Below are 16731 nucleotides of genomic sequence, written 5' to 3'. Positions count from 1 at the left end.
CTGGGAACTGCACAGTATTCAAATAGGTGACAATTGGATACATTTCATTTAAAATCATGAAAATTAAAAAAAAAATCATGATTAACAAGGATAACACAAGCAAGGGTGTTTCCCTCCCTGACCGGATTCTGACCAGGATTGGGTAGGGTTACTTTAACTGGATTACTTTCAATGACTTTCAGATGACTCCAATACCAAATATGCTAATAAAAGACAAAATAAACTAAATATGACTCACAACACGTGGTTAGCTTTCTCTCCTGGCTTTGATCTCTTTGATCTCTTTGATCTCCGGCAAAACGAACATAAAATGCGACAGAAACAAAATGAAAATAAATCCAAACAGCTTGCCAACATCATTTTTGCCGTTCCATGTATTCCGTTACTCCCCAAGCCTGCACAAAATGTAGTCATTTTATTCATATCATGTTTTCAGCCCGTCCACGGCCAACTTCCACCACCTCTCCAACCACTCCAGCCAATGGTGAAGCTGCTCCTACCCAACGTCGCCGGGTCATCACCAAACCTCCCGTCCCCAAACAAAGCGCCCTGGAAAAGAAGCCGGTGGTTCCCCGTGCTCCTCGAACCCTTCGGCCTATCAACGCCCCCACACCGGACCTGAAGAACGTCCGTTCAAAGATCGGGTCCACTGACAACATGAAGTACCAGCCTGGAGGAGGAAAGGTAGGAGAACCAAAGGAGTATTATAAACATGATGTTGCCACGTTTAAAATAAATTAGTTTGGAAACTCAATTTGAATTTTGGGAAAATGTTCATTAAAGTCCTAGAACAAACCCTACAACTGGGTAAAACAATAATTCTGATTCTCAGTTTATAAACAGGTATTGTGTACGGTAATCCCTTCTTTTCGTGGGGTTCCAAAAAAGTCCCACGATACATCCATCCATCCGTCCATTTTTTTGCTTATCCCTAGTGCGGTCACAAGGGGGCTTTTGCCCATCACAGCCATCTTTCGGGTACTGGGCTGGGGACACCCTAAACTGGTTTTCAACCTGTTGCAGGGCACACAGACACCTAGGATAGAATGGAATAGAATAGGCTGTTTTCTTTATTTAGTATAGAACGACCAAATTGCTTCCCACAATGCCCTTATTGTTCAGTTTAGAATCTCGTGCGCTTCCGAGTGACTTTGCGGCTCGGCTGTGCCACGGACCGGTTTAATGTCTGACAATATTCTCACAGCCGGCCGAATAATAACATCAACAAACTAGTACAGACTAAAAATAGTGTGATGATGAGATAAAACTCTCTTTTTGTGCGGCGTCTGTATCCCTATGGCTTTATAAATAATGAATAAACTGAATAAAGCTGAATAAAGTATCTATCTATCTATCTATCTATCTATCTATCTATCTATCTATCTATCTATCTATCTTATAGTATGTTCCTAGCCTTCAGTGTAATTTGAATTCCATGTGCCTTATAGTCTGAAGCGCCTCATATATTGAAAAAATCTTACAAAAGACTATTTTTGGGGGTCGTCTTATAATGTGGAAAATAGGGTATGTTGATTATGTCTGAATTTGAATCAAATCCTACAAAAAACAGCCTGTCCACTAATGTTCCCTGTAATTTTCCTTACGGGTCTGAGCATTCACACAAAGTCGGTGAGCAACGCTTGAAATGGCAGTGAGCAACCATAATCCCAAGTGTGGCAACTAAATCATTAGCAAACATGCCCAAAACTTGACATAGAGTTACATTTTGCGGAGTTTCCGGCAATGCAAAATGATTTTTCTCTTTTGAATGAATTGACTCATGTACGATTGCAAAGGTTGTGCAGCCTACAAACGTCGTTTGTTCTTACAATTCTTTCACAAGATATCCATTTCTTTTTATTTCCTGATATATTTTGTCGCATATTAACATTTTTGGGGGCTTATTTAGTCAGTTGTAAGATACAGAACTGTACTGGGGCGGCGGTGGCTCAGGAGGTAGAGCACTCGTCTTGGGATCAAGAGATCACAGTTCGAATCCTGGCTCCTCCGCGTTCATCTATTCTTTTATCTCAGTGTAACAATGGAAACTGATATTATACTTGCGAATAATATCACCTAATGAAAGCATGTCAATGCTGAAAAGATGGGGGCCTAGTACAGAACCGTGCGGAACACCACAGGTAACACTAAAGGGCTCAGATGTCCTTTCACCATATTTAACACAGCGCGCCCTACCTGAGAGGTAGGATCTGAACCATAAGAGGCCGGTTCCTGAGAGACCAATTCATTTTTCACTTTAAATGAACGCACACACAAAAAAAGAACTTTACAGGATACAGGATTTTTTATTTGATTTGTTTTTCCCTTTACTAGTTGCTGATGCTGGCAGTAAACAGCCACGAGCCGTCTCTAGTGGTAGTCTCTGGGACTGCCTGTGAATTCATTTTTTCTTCATTAAGCGAACAAGATTTTGGTTGCCCATTGAAATATAATACGTACCTAAATACTCATGTTTAGAGTTTCTCTTGTAAAGAGGTATCATTTTATCACTTCAGGGGTTTCAAATTTAGCAAGGTAGATTTGAAAGCACTATACTATTTTTATATTGGATACCAAAAGAAAAAGCCAGGTTACAATTACATCATGTGAATCTGGTTTGTTAAAAATGTATTTAAATTTTACTTTCGTCAATTCTACATTGAATATTATCACCAGTTTTTGTCTATCCCCCTGAATGTAAAAACTGAAGTACAGAAGTGGAATTCTGTCAGGACCAGAACAGGAAACAGGACCCACTCGCGTGATGTTGCTCTGTTTTATTGGGGAGAAGGGAAAGGAGCACACACACGATCCGGAGATGCGAGCTATTGCGGGGTCAGGAACAGAAAAAACGGGTCAGTAGCCGGGATAGAAGAGCAAAAACGTGGTCGATATCAGAAAATGGGTCGTTATCCGGGACGGGAGAACAGACGTTGTCGAGATCAAAACAGGTCGTAATTCGGGACGGGAGAGCAGACGTGGTCGAGATCAAACAGATCGTAGCGGGAGAAAAACACAGGACAGGCGAAAAAGGGCTTGCCGTGTACAAAAACCGACATTCGCAGACAGACCGACAAAAGGGGACTGACATGACAGACTTCAAATACTGACAGGGAGACAATCTGTCAACAACAGCTGGCACCCACGGGCGGGGCCGATTGGGCGCCATGGCAACCGTGACAGAATTCAGCACTCTTCCTCAATGTTGTTTTCTCTCCAGATCGGATAATGTCAGGTTTTTGGTTCCTGTTTTTGCTGCTAGGATTGATCGGTGGCATGTTTTTCTTAATGGAAGGTCATTGACCCGTTTGATGACAAATGTTTCACGGCCAATCACGGGCAATTATGTGTTATTGAGACAATCTTTGCGGGCCAGATGATAGGTCATTGTCAAAAGTGATTGCAGGCGATGTAAATAACCTCTCATTTCGCCTTCCCGGTTTGACACGATGAATGTAACCAAAATTATAAAGGCTTTCTTCAACCATTCCTCGGGGACACACCCACTAGACCACTAGTGTCAACACTCAGAGAAGCGCAGGAGAAAAACAAGCTGCAGGTTGAAATATGTCAACTTGATGTTGCCAAAGCCAGGTGCCTCGAACAAAGAAACTGTGCCTCTCTCTCTCTCTCCCTCTCCCCTTTTCTCCCACTCTGTCTCTTTCACTCTCTGTGCCTCTCTTTTTCTCTTCCTTTGTTGCTCTTTGTCTCTTTCTCTCTCTGTGTCTTTTTAACTTCTTTTGCTCTAACTTACTTTTTCCTTTTCTCTCTTTCTCTTTCTCTCTTCCTACCCTTCGCGCTTTCTTTTCTCCTTTCTCTCCTTCCGTCTTTCCATTTCTCTTTGGATTTCTTTCTTCCTCTCCCTTTCTTTTCCCAATCTCTCAGGACTTTTTATCTCTTGTTTCTCACGCGCTCTCCCTCTTTCCCTTTTGCTTTTTTTGTCCCGCCCTCTCTCCTTTTCCCTCCCTCCTTCTCTTATTTCTTTATCTCTCATTTTCTTTCTCTTTAATCTACTAGTCCGGCCCCCGACAGATTCGTCTTTAAGAACATATAAAACTCCGAGACGATTTTTGTCCTCAATTGACAGATTTATTGACCAACTGGTGGGTGTCTCCCCAGGTTTCTTCTACACAGAACAAGTCTACAGACCCAGCCAATCCATCCAAGGCCAGAGTGAGTTCCCACTATCCACATATCAATTTCTTCACACCAATTTGTATTGACTACATTTTGAATTCTGTTCTGTCCTTTTGTACCTTTCTGATATTTATATACCGTATTAATTCATATATATATGACGCACACCCCTAATTTTTGATAAAAAACAGATATCAAATTTGTTTTCAATTTTTCTCAGCTCAAACTTAACATTCTAAGTGACAAACGTTCTTGAATATGCAAGGCTATGAACAAAACACCAACATAACATTTACAATGTACCGTATTTTCTGCACTATAAAGCGCACCTAAAAGCCTTTATTTTTTTCAAAAGCTGACCGTGCGCCTTATAGTACAGTGCGCCTTATATATGGATCAATAGTAAGTCGCAAAGTCTTGCAACTAATGCAAGCAGCCGCCGATTAGATTTTCCCCCGAAGGCGAAGTCATTTGCTGTGTATGCTGGGATTTATATACCGGCGTTTCATTTCCTAACCAATGTGTCAATCATCATTTGAATCAGTCGCTATTGGCTAAAGTTATTCGGAGGTAAAGGGGGCGGATCCTTTTTATCATTTACAGGCTCGCATAGGCCAAAGGGGCGAAACAAAGCCTGCAATTGGCTGAAAAAGATGAATGAGAATCACACGTTGGGTTGCACTACGGCATAGAGAAAACATTTTGTACTATTCTGTATTTGTAAATATTTTACTCTCCTGGATTTACTACACCCACGGTTGTAAGAAGACCATGGTTACGTATCATTATTGAATGTGATGGCTGCAAGAGAACTTAGGTGAGCTATGCGGCTTTATATTTTATATTTTCCCGGTATCTGGTTTTAGAACGATCTTGATGTTTCTGTGATGAGTCTATTTTTAAACTAAATTCAATTCAAAGTGTTTATTGTCATATGCATAGTAAAGAACCCCGTTTCTCTGCACAATAAAATTCTTACTTTGCTGTCCACACAGTTGCCAGCAAAAAATAAAATGGAAACTAAGAAATGTTTGGCATTTCTTGAATCCCAAGACTTTAAGATTCCGAATGATATTTGGAACGATGCATTTGAGTGATTGGTGAAATCGTACAGACACTGTTTCTGTACATGTCTGAGACACGTATTTGCTTCTTTGCAAGTTTTGGGAATATTAAGGGGGTAATAAGTTGGACTGAACTATCTGACTGTTTTGTCGACGTTCCCATTGTAGCGCCTTATAACCCGGTGCGCCTTATGTATGGAAAATATAGGACCACAAACTATTTTTTGGGGGGTGCGCCCTATAACCCGGTGCGCCTTATAGTGCGGAAAATACGGTATTTATTTAATGTCCTTCAAAGTCCGATTCATCATCACATACCGTTGTCCCTTTTTATTTATAGCTTCCAGGACGCCTGTTTTCTCCATCCTCTTATATTTGTCTCTGGTTCCGTGACTAAGACTTGTGTGATGAGGAATTTAGATGGAATGGCTTTTCCTATGTCATCTATATCACTAGTGGTCTAACGGGTGGGATTCGGCACTCACCCTGGGTTCAATTCCCATTGCATCCGATGTTTTGCGATTGTGGTCAGCGATATTTATCGACCGATCAATCATTGCACAAGTATGGTAATATACTTCCTTAGAGCAAATAGAATAGAATAGAATAGAATAGAATAGAATAGAATAGAATAGAATAGAATAGAATAGAATAGAATATACCTTTATTGTCATTGTTACAAAATGGGTTACGATATTGTGACAATAAAATTGGGCATGACACTCCAGGTTCACACAATCACAGTGAGGTAAAAAAGCCAAGAAGATAAAGGAATAGAGAAGATAAGGTTATAAAACAAGGAGGATAAGGTTATAGTTATAATTTACACAATATTTACACCAGAAATGTCAGCATGTAGGATGTTACATACAGTTTGGTATCGTAATACAGTTTGGTATCGCAAGTGTTTGTGGAATTATGCATTTGGTGTGAAAATAGTCATCATAGTGCGAAAGAAATAGTCAAGATATGCATTTGGTGCAAAAAATAGTCATCATAATAAGCCCAGCACAAATATAACCTCGACCTATTTGTTTCGGGTGGCTCAGTTTGGAATGGATGGAAAGACGGTGTCCCCTTTGGGACGGTTCCCGAACGTACCAATTCACCATGCACCATAATGAAATCTGTAATATGAAGTTTTGAATGTAATTCAAACATCCAAGGTAACATTACAGAACGCAAATTTCTCACCTCTTTGGCTTTCTGACAAGTTTAGCAATTTCAAATACCGTCACCCGATACTGAGTGTATCGGCTATCTAAGGCCACGGCCATAGAGGCATGATCTGGTTGGTAATTGGTCCATATTATTACATTTGGTTGAGCAATAGCTGGACTCTTTTTCTCTCACCGGCCACATGGCGCGGCTGTGCGGGTCTGCAATGCGGCCTTGAGTTCAGCCATACATTGCGACCATCCGGAGCACGAAACCAAATCCCTTTGCAACAACAAGAGGACGGTTTCAGATTTTAATACCATTTTTGCTGGTTCTTGGAAATTAGCGTTTTTTTTCTGTACAAGGGAATCACCCCAAATCGATTAGCTTTATAGCAAGAAACTTTCCTTTTGTGCTAGTAACTTTCAGTGGTCGAAAACAACCATAATCTCTGGTGCCTTTCCCTTTTTTTCCTATCATTAATTCTCTGTTAATAAATTGTACAGACGCTCCCCTACTTACGAACAATTGCGTGTTAATAAATCGGCCTGGTTCATTGAATCAATTTTCTTGGGATTGGTAATTCATATCAGAACTCAAAGAACTCAAAGTAATAGCATCATTTTATTTTTATCAGTGTAGGAAATTCTAGCATTCTAGCAAAATGATTTACAGGGAGTGCAGAATTATTAGGCAAATGAGTATTTTGACCACATCATCCTCTTTATGCATGTTGTCTTACTCCAAGCTGTATAGGCTCGAAAGCCTACTACCAATTAAGCATATCAGGTGATGTGCATCTCTGTAATGAGAAGGGGTGTGGTCTAATGACATCAACACCCTATATCAGGTGTGCATAATTATTAGGCAACTTCCTTTCCTTTGGCAAAATGGGTCAGAAGAGGGACTTGACAGGCTCTGAAAAGTCAAAAATAGTGAGATATCTTGCAGAGGGATGCAGCACTCTTAAAATTGCCAAGCTTCTGAAGCGTGATCATCGAACAATCAAGCGTTACATTCAAAATAGTCAACAGGGTCGCAAGAGGCGTGTAGAAAAACCAAGGCGCAAAATAACTGCCCGTGAACTGAGAAAAGTCAAGCGTACTACTGCCAAGATGCCACTTGCCACCAGTTTTGCCATATTTCAGAGCTGCAACATCACTGGAGTGCCCAAAAGCACAAGGTGTGCAATACTCAGAGACATGGCCAAGGTAAGAAAGGCTGAAAAACGACCACCACTGAACAAGACACACAAGCTGAAACGTCAAGACTGGGCCAAGAAAAATCTCAAGACGGATTTTTCTAAGGTTTTATGGAGTGATGAAATGAGAGTGAGTCTTGATGGGCCAGATGGATGGGCCCGTGGCTGGATCGGTAAAGGGCAGAGAGCTCCAGTCCGCCTCAGACGCCAGCAAGGTGGAGGTGGGGTACTGGTATGGGCTGGTATCATCAAAGATGAGCTTGTGGGGCCTTTTCGGGTTGAGGATGGACTCAAGCTCAACTCCCAGTCCTACTGCCAGTTTCTGGAAGACACCTTCTTCAAGCAGTGGTACAGGAAGAAGTCCGCATCCTTCAAGAAAAACATGATTTTCATGCAGGACAACGCTCCATCACACGCATCCAAGTACTCCACAGCGTGGCTGGCAAGAAAGGGTCTAAAAGAAGAAAAACTAATGACATGGCCTCCTTGTTCACCTGATCTGAACCCCATAGAGAACCTGTGGTCCCTCATCAAATGTGAGATTTACAAGGAGGGAAAACAGTACACCTCTCTGAACAGTGTCTGGGAGGCTGTGGTTGCTGCTACACGCAATGTTGATCGTGAACAGATCAAAGCACTGACAGAATCCATGGATGGCAGGCTTTTGAGTGTCCTTGCAAAGAAAGGTGGCTATATTGGTCACTGATTTGTTTTTGGTTTTTTTTTGAATGTCAGAAATGTATATTTGTGAATGTTGAGCTGTTGTATTGGTTTCCCTGATGAAAATAAATAATTGAAATGGGTATACATTTGTTTTTTGTTAAGTTGCCTAATAATTATGCACAGTAATAGTCACCTGCACACACAGATATCCTCCTAAAATAGCTAAAACTAAAAAAGCCCCACTCCAACTTCCAAAATATTCAGCTTTGATATTAATGAGACTTTTGGGTTCATTAAGAACATGGTTGTTGTTCAATAATAAAATTAATCCTCAAAAATACAACTTGCCTAATAATTCTGCACTCCCTGTATGGTGGAGCACAAGCAACACCTATAGGCAAATTTGTTTACTGGTTGCAGTAAAGAATAATTTTCGAAATTTTCAAAATTAAAGCTAGAAAAATCCCTCCACTTCCAACATTGTGTATAACCCGCACCCAAACTTTGAGGTTTTTAGAGTAAGAAATAAAAGTGCGTTATACACAATTAAGTATGGTACGTGAAATAAATTATATGATAACTTTTACTGTAAAATTCCTAACTCTCTTGACACCCAGAAAACGACTTTAATTCCCTTTGGGGCACATTCCAACCACTTGCAATTTGCATATATATCAAGCTAAAAAATGTCTGAGAAAAGCTCCCTCTGGAATTAGCTCAAAGATCAGCTCCCCTGTGCGTATTTAACATAACAATTCATGGAATAATCCGTTTTTAAAATTCCACTCTCATTTCCATTTTTACTAAGGATTTCAGAAAGTCCATGCATACAAGTGCTCTATGTCCTAAAAACATCTTCATCATGTGATTTTAATCTGTAATTGTTTACTGTGGACCAATGGGTTCATTTGACAAAGGAAGCTTAGTGAGAATCCTGACTGTGTGTCAAATCTAAAATAAGGGAAATGCTGAGTTTTCCATTCCACGAGGTAACTTAAACCAGAGAAACATGACGTGACTATAAAAACTTCCCAAATACCGTAAATTCCGGACTATAGAGCGCACCTGATTATAAGCCGCACCCACCACATTTAAGGAGGAAAACCGATTTTGTACATACACAAGCCGCACCTGTATATAAGCCGCATGCGCCCACATTTAAACATGTAACACAAACACAAAATTAACCCAAACCCGACTTCAAGTTCCGCGATTGAAACTAAATGTCCTTCGTCAAAGTCCACAGTCCAAAAATCACACCCGGCAAAATGATTGGAAAACGATACCGGTACCTAAGGTTTGATGCAGACCTGCAGAGTCCGGGTGCCCGTTGAAAGTAATTCAAGGAAAAAAGTGTATATTTCCAAAGGTAAGGGTGGGAAAAATATATCAGATGAACACATTTACTCACGGCAACACGGCGGCGCAGTGGTTAGCGCATGTGCGGCACAGTTCATGTCTTGGGAACCTCCTGCGTGGGTTCAAATCCAGCTCCAGACTTCCTGTGCGGAGTTTGTATGTTCTCCCCGTGCTTGCGTGGGTTTCCTCCGGGCACTCCGGTTTCCTCCCACATTCCAAAAACATGCATTTCAGGTGAATTGGCTGGTCCAAATTGTCCCTAGGTGTGAATGAGCGAGTGAGTTGTCTGTCCCCGTGTGCCCTGCGATTGGCTGGCAACCAGTTCAGGGTGTCCCCTGCCCACTGCCCGATGATTGCTGGGATGGGCTTCAGCACCCCCGCGACCCTACTGAGGATAAGCGGTGTAGCTAATGAGATGAGACATTTACTCACGCCCTGCGATTGGCTGGCAACCAGTTAAGGGTGTCCCCTTCGACCTTCGTCAAAGTCCACAGTCCAAAAATCACAGCCGGCAAAATGATTGGAAAATGATACCGGAACTTAATATTTAATGCAGACTTGCAGAGTCCAGTTGCCCGTTGAAAGTAATCCAAGGAAAAAAAGTGTATATTTCCAAAGGTAAGGGTGGGAAAAATATATATCCACTATTGTCGGCCGCGTCCACAGACACGTCTCACCTTTACTCCACTTTCCATCAGCCTGCGTTTGCCCCGCCCCTTCTTTCTAATTTGCTCGTACAAAACATATCAGAATAAGTTTCTAAAATAAATACCTTACAAAAATATACAGTTGCAAATACATATTATACATGGTTACACATATTTACAAAGAAAGACGGTACACCGAGAGAGTTTTCAAAGCTTTAAAAATAATATTATGACTTTCATCCCAAACTGTGCCTGTGAAGGGTAGCAAAACGCTACTAGAAACACGCTCTCAACACAGTAAACAACTATGTTAAAAAAACATTCCGTACTTGTCTTAAGCATGGTAAACCGTCCTCATCTTCCTCCTTATATCTGACGTCATCAAAGTCATCTTCCTTCAGTATGAGAAAGTGACTTTGTCACATAGACGTCGTCCCACGCTCCCATATCTAAAAAACCGCTAGCATCACGCTCGCTAAGTAAAGTTTACGTGCGGTAGCTCTGTTTCCTTCTATATCGGACTGCTCGATTTTTTTATTGCAATTTGCATGATGAGGATATGTCTACGCTAATTTAATTTGTGCTCAAGCTAAGAAGTTGCAGTCTTCCTCAACGCATATAATCCACCGGTCTAAATCTTACCTTTTGTACTCGAGCGCCGCTGGCGGCCGTTAGAAAAATGACATAAATTGGCTGCGTCACTGAATAAGCCGCAGGGTTGAAAGTTTGGGAAAAAAGTAGCGTCTTATAGTCCGGAATTTACGGTAATTTGTCTTAATGTAGTGGGATTACCATTTCATTCAATATACAATGACTACAAAGGCATTATTATAGGTTTTTTCTTTTAAATTCAAATTGTTTGTGTTGGGTCATTATATTTCCAGCCGTAAATCTAAAAGCCAACCCTCGAAATATATTAGAAGCAGATGAAATGGACACGGCAGAATGTAGAGCTGGAATTTATGACGGTATAACTCAGTTCCATTACAGCGCTCTTAAATATCACTTAGGGATGTTGGGAGTTGCTGAGAAATATGTTCATTTAATTGACAACATTGAGCCAGCAGGGGAAGTAAATGCGCAGGCTGAGCTATCACACGCAACAGTATGGAGTTGGGTTAAGAGCGAACTGTAAACAACTCTCCATCCGTCCATTTTCTGCGCCACTTATCCCTACGAGGGGGTGCTGGAGCCCATCCCAGCCATCTTCAGGAAACACTAACTGGTTGCCAGCCATTCGCAGGGCACACAGAGACAGAAAACTCACTCAGTCACAGATAGATAGATAGATAGATAGATAGATAGATAGATAGATAGATAGATAGATAGATAGATAGATAGATAGATAGATAGATAGATAGATAGATAGATAGATAGATAGATAGATAGATAGATAGATAGATAGATAGATAGATAGATAGATAGATACCATAGATACCATAGATACCATTGATAGATACCATAGATACTATTGATAGATACCATAGATACCATAGATAGATACCATAGATAGATAGATAGATACCATAGATAGATAGATACCATAGATAGATAGATAGATAGATAGATAGATAGATAGATAGATAGATAGATAGATAGATAGATAGATAGATAGATAGATAGATAGATAAATAGATAGATAGATAGATAGATAGATAGATAGATAGATAGATAGATAGATAGATAGATAGATAGATAGATAGATAGATAGATAGATAGATAGATAGATACCATAGATAGATGGATACCATAGATAGATAGATAGATAGATAGATAGATAGATAGATAGATAGATAGATAGATAGATAGATAGATAGATAGATAGATAGATAGATAGATAGATAGATAGATAGATAGATAGATAGATAGATAGATAGATACCATAGATAGATAGATAGATACCATAGATGGATACCATAGATACCATAGATGGATACCATAGATACCATAGATAGATAGATAGATACCATAGATGGATACCATAGATACCATAGATAGATACCATAGATGGATACCATAGATACCATAGATAGATACCATAGATAGATAGATAGATACCATAGATAGATAGATAGATACCATAGATAGATAGATAGATACCACAGATAGATACCATAGATAGATAGATAGATACCACAGATAGATACCATAGATAGATAGATAGATAGATAGATAGATAGATAGATAGATAGATAGATAGATAGATAGATAGATAGATAGATAGATAGATAGATAGATAGATAGATAGATAGATACCATAGATAGATAGATAGATAGATACCATAGATAGATAGATAGATAGATACCATAGATAGATAGATAGATAGATACCATAGATGGATACCATAGATACCATAGATAGATACCATAGATGGATACCATAGATACCATAGATAGATACCATAGATAGATAGATAGATACCATAGATAGATAGATAGATACCATAGATAGATAGATAGATACCACAGATAGATACCATAGATAGATAGATAGATACCACAGATAGATACCATAGATAGATAGATAGATAGATAGATAGATAGATAGATAGATAGATAGATAGATAGATAGATAGATAGATAGATAGATAGATAGATAGATAGATAGATAGATACCACAGATAGATAGATAGATACCACAGATAGATACCATAGATAGATAGATAGATACCACAGATAGATACCATAGATAGATAGATAGATAGATAGATAGATAGATAGATAGATAGATAGATAGATAGATAGATAGATAGATAGATAGATAGATAGATAGATAGATAGATACAATAGATAGATACAATAGATAGATGCAATAGATAGATACAATAGATAGATGCAATAGATAGATAGATACCATAGATACCATTGATAGATACCATAGATAGATAGATAGATACAATAGATAGATACCATAGATAGACACCATAGATACCATAGATACCATAGATACCATAGATACCATAGATAGATAGATAGATAGATACCATAGATAGATACCACAGATAGATACCATAGATACCACAGATATATACCATAGATAGATAGATAGATAGATAGATAGATAGATAGATAGATAGATAGATAGATAGATAGATAGATAGATAGATAGATAGATACCATAGATACCATAGATACCATAGATAGATACCATAGATACCATAGATAGATACCATAGATAGATAGATAGATACCATAGATAGATAGATACCATAGATAGATAGATACCATAGATAGATGGATACCATAGATAGATAGATAGATAGATAGATAGATAGATAGATAGATAGATAGATAGATAGATAGATAGATAGATAGATAGATAGATAGATAGATAGATAGATAGATAGATAGATAGATAGATACCATAGATAGATAGATAGATACCATAGATGGATACCATAGATACCATAGATAGATACCATAGATGGATACCATAGATACCATAGATAGATACCATATATAGATAGATAGATACCATAGATAGATAGATAGATACCATAGATAGATAGATAGATACCACAGATAGATACCATAGATAGATAGATAGATACCACAGATAGATAGATAGATAGATAGATAGATAGATAGATAGATAGATAGATAGATAGATAGATAGATAGATAGATAGATAGATAGATAGATAGATAGATAGATAGATAGATAGATAGATAGATAGATAGATAGATAGATAGATAGATAGATAGATAGATAGATACAATAGATAGATACAATAGATAGATACAATAGATAGATGCAATAGATAGATAGATAGATGGATACCATAGATACCATAGATACCATAGATAGATAGATAGATACCATAGATAGATACCACAGATAGATACCATAGATAGATACCATAGATACCATAGATACCATAGATACCATAGATAGATACCACAGATAGATACCATAGATACCACAGATATATACCATAGATAGATAGATAGATAGATAGATAGATAGATAGATAGATAGATAGATAGATAGATAGATAGATAGATAGATAGATAGATAGATAGATAGATAGATAGATAGATAGATAGATAGATAGATAGATAGATAGATAGATACAATAGATAGATACAATAGATAGATACAATAGATAGATAGATAGATGGATACCATAGATACCATAGATACCATAGATACCATAGATACCATAGATAGATAGATAGATACCATAGATAGATACTACAGATAGATACCATAGATAGATACCATAGATACCATAGATACCATAGATACCATAGATAGATAGATAGATACCATAGATACCATAGATAGATAGATAGATACCATAGATAGATACCATAGATAGATACCACAGATAGATAGATAGATAGATAGATAGATAGATAGATAGATAGATAGATAGATAGATAGATAGATAGATAGATAGATAGATAGATAGATAGATAGATAGATAGATAGATAGATAGATAGATAGATAGATAGATAGATAGATAGATAGATGCTTTATTCACCCCCGTAGGGAAATTCACACTTCCAGCAGTATCCTTTCTTGACGTCACACGCTAGGCCAAAAGTTCCTCGTCCCTGCAGCAGATCTTCAAATCTTTGTGCCCAGGGTTACACCACCTCGTGTTCATGTAGATAGCGAGTCCATGTCCTCTCCGCGTCCCGCAGGCTTTTGTGTCTCTGTCCTAACAGCACTGAAGCCGGATATCTCCGGGTAGCTCCACATTAGTGTCCGGGATGCGAGACGTGAGCCACGTTTCCGTAAAACACAGCAAACTCGTCAGTTCGTCGGTCTAATTTGGTAGAGAGTTCACTATCACCATGATTACAGACGATACCGATGACTTATAACGCCACTAGCCGCTTAGCTAGCTCCGGCTCTGCATCCACGATAGGGCCCCCTCATCACGCCGGCACGGGAATTCTTCAGGGCAAGGAGTTGATTCCTCGAATAAACGCATTTTTGTAAGTTAAAACTCATAACGATAGGATAGAAAGTAATCCAAAAGGTAGTTATCAAACGGGACAAAAAACACCGAAGATAGAAGCAGACACTTAAAACAATAAATCACAAAAAGAGCGAAATAACACGGCACCTGTGATGTTGGGACAATTTGAACCAGCCAATTCACCTATTTTGGGAATTTTGTGAGGGAACCAGAGGTGGGGAGAACATGCAAACTCTGCACAGGGATGCTACAGTAGCTGCAATTGAACCCTGGACCTCCGTTCTTAGGGACTGCACGCTAACCACCCAGCAGCCATGCCACCCTGTAAACAACCCTAATAGCTGTTGATCTAGGTTTGCAGAAAGTGATATCATGTAAAGCACAGGTGTCAAACAGGCGGCCCGCGGGCCAGATCAGGCTCGCTGAGGGATTCTATCCGGCCCGCGAGACAACACACAGAGAAGCGCAAGAGAAAAACAAGCTGCAGGTTGAAATATGTCGACACTGTACTTGTATTTATTTCTCTCTCTCTCTCTCTCTCTCTCTCTCTCTCTCTCTCTCTCTCTCTCTTTCTCTCTCTCTCTCTCTCTCGCTCTCTCTATTTCTCTCTTTTCCACCCCTTTTCTCCCACTCTCTGTCTCTTTCACTCTCCGTGTCTCTCTTTTTCTCTTCCTTTTTCGCTCTTTGTCTCTTTCTCTCTCTGTGTCTTTTAACCTCTTTTGCTCTAACTTCCTTTTTTCCTTTTTCTCTCTTTTCTCTTTCTCTCTTCATATCCTTCGCGCTTTCTTTTCTCTTTTCTCTCCTTCTATTTTTCTATTTCTCATTGGATTTCTTTCTTCCTCTCCATTTCTTTTCCCCCTCTCTCACGACTTTTTATCTTTTGTTTCTCACGCTCTCTCCCTCTCTCTCTTTTTCTTTCTTTGTCCCGCCCTCTCTCCTTTTCCCTCTCTCTTTCTCTTATTTCTTTATCTCTCTTTTTCTTTCTCTTTAATCTACTAGTCCGGCCCCCGACAGAATGTTTGTTCTATCGTGTGGCCCTCGAGTTAAAATGAGTTTGACACCCCTGTTGTAAATCGAAGATGGCGGTTACTGATGGGTTTAATGGCAGTAGCAAGATGGAACTAAACTGCGATAATAAACATATTTTACAGAATTGTTCAGGAGGTGCGGAGGGGTGAGAGTGTGCGCACGTTTCTCAGTGAGTCATTCTTTGCTGTTGCCACGCCACTCGCGTCAGCATTCCATTTTCATCCTAGAGAAAGAAGAGAAGACATCAACACATTGCTGTTCTAACTACTGTTCTCTAGGGGTGGGCGGATTGATAGCAATATCGATATTATCGATACTAAGCGAGTACTTGGATTGGATTGTCCTAGGGTCGATACTTAGCTCCACCCCCAAATGTCTTTATAGATAACGTAGCCATTTTCTTCCTCACCCAGCACCCTCGGCCACTGTAGTTCTTTGCCTTTGAGTGTGTCATGATTACCGATTTGACTCACCTGTGCCCAGGTCTCTGATTGGCTCCCTGTCACTATTTAAACCCACTCCTTTTTGTCACCTGTTGTTAG

At 39.3% G+C, this 16731-nt stretch overlaps 1 protein-coding gene across 5 annotated transcripts in view; it reads left to right on the top strand.

Annotated features, from left to right (window-relative positions):
* Positions 1–16731, top strand: part of LOC148376685 (uncharacterized) — a 61544-nt gene that overhangs the window by 23710 nt on the left and 21103 nt on the right. For 3 of the 5 annotated variants that reach the window (XM_088349884.1, XM_088349869.1, XM_088349852.1), the window contains 2 exons: positions 437–684; positions 4120–4173. In XM_088349884.1, coding sequence (XP_088206010.1) covers positions 437–684; positions 4120–4173 — 302 coding nt within the window. The remainder of the gene's footprint in view (positions 1–436; positions 685–4119; positions 4174–16731) is intronic. The other 2 variants (XM_088349876.1, XM_088349862.1) reach the window with 1 other exon arrangement.

The sequence above is a fragment of the Urocampus carinirostris genome, chromosome 1, assembly GCF_059441175.1.
Source record: "Urocampus carinirostris isolate Australia breed hairy pipefish chromosome 1, RoL_Ucar_1.0, whole genome shotgun sequence".
Taxonomy (NCBI): Eukaryota; Metazoa; Chordata; class Actinopteri; order Syngnathiformes; family Syngnathidae; genus Urocampus; species Urocampus carinirostris.
The sequence above is the reverse complement of the archived record's forward strand: the minus strand, read 5'-3'. Positions and strand labels throughout refer to the sequence as shown.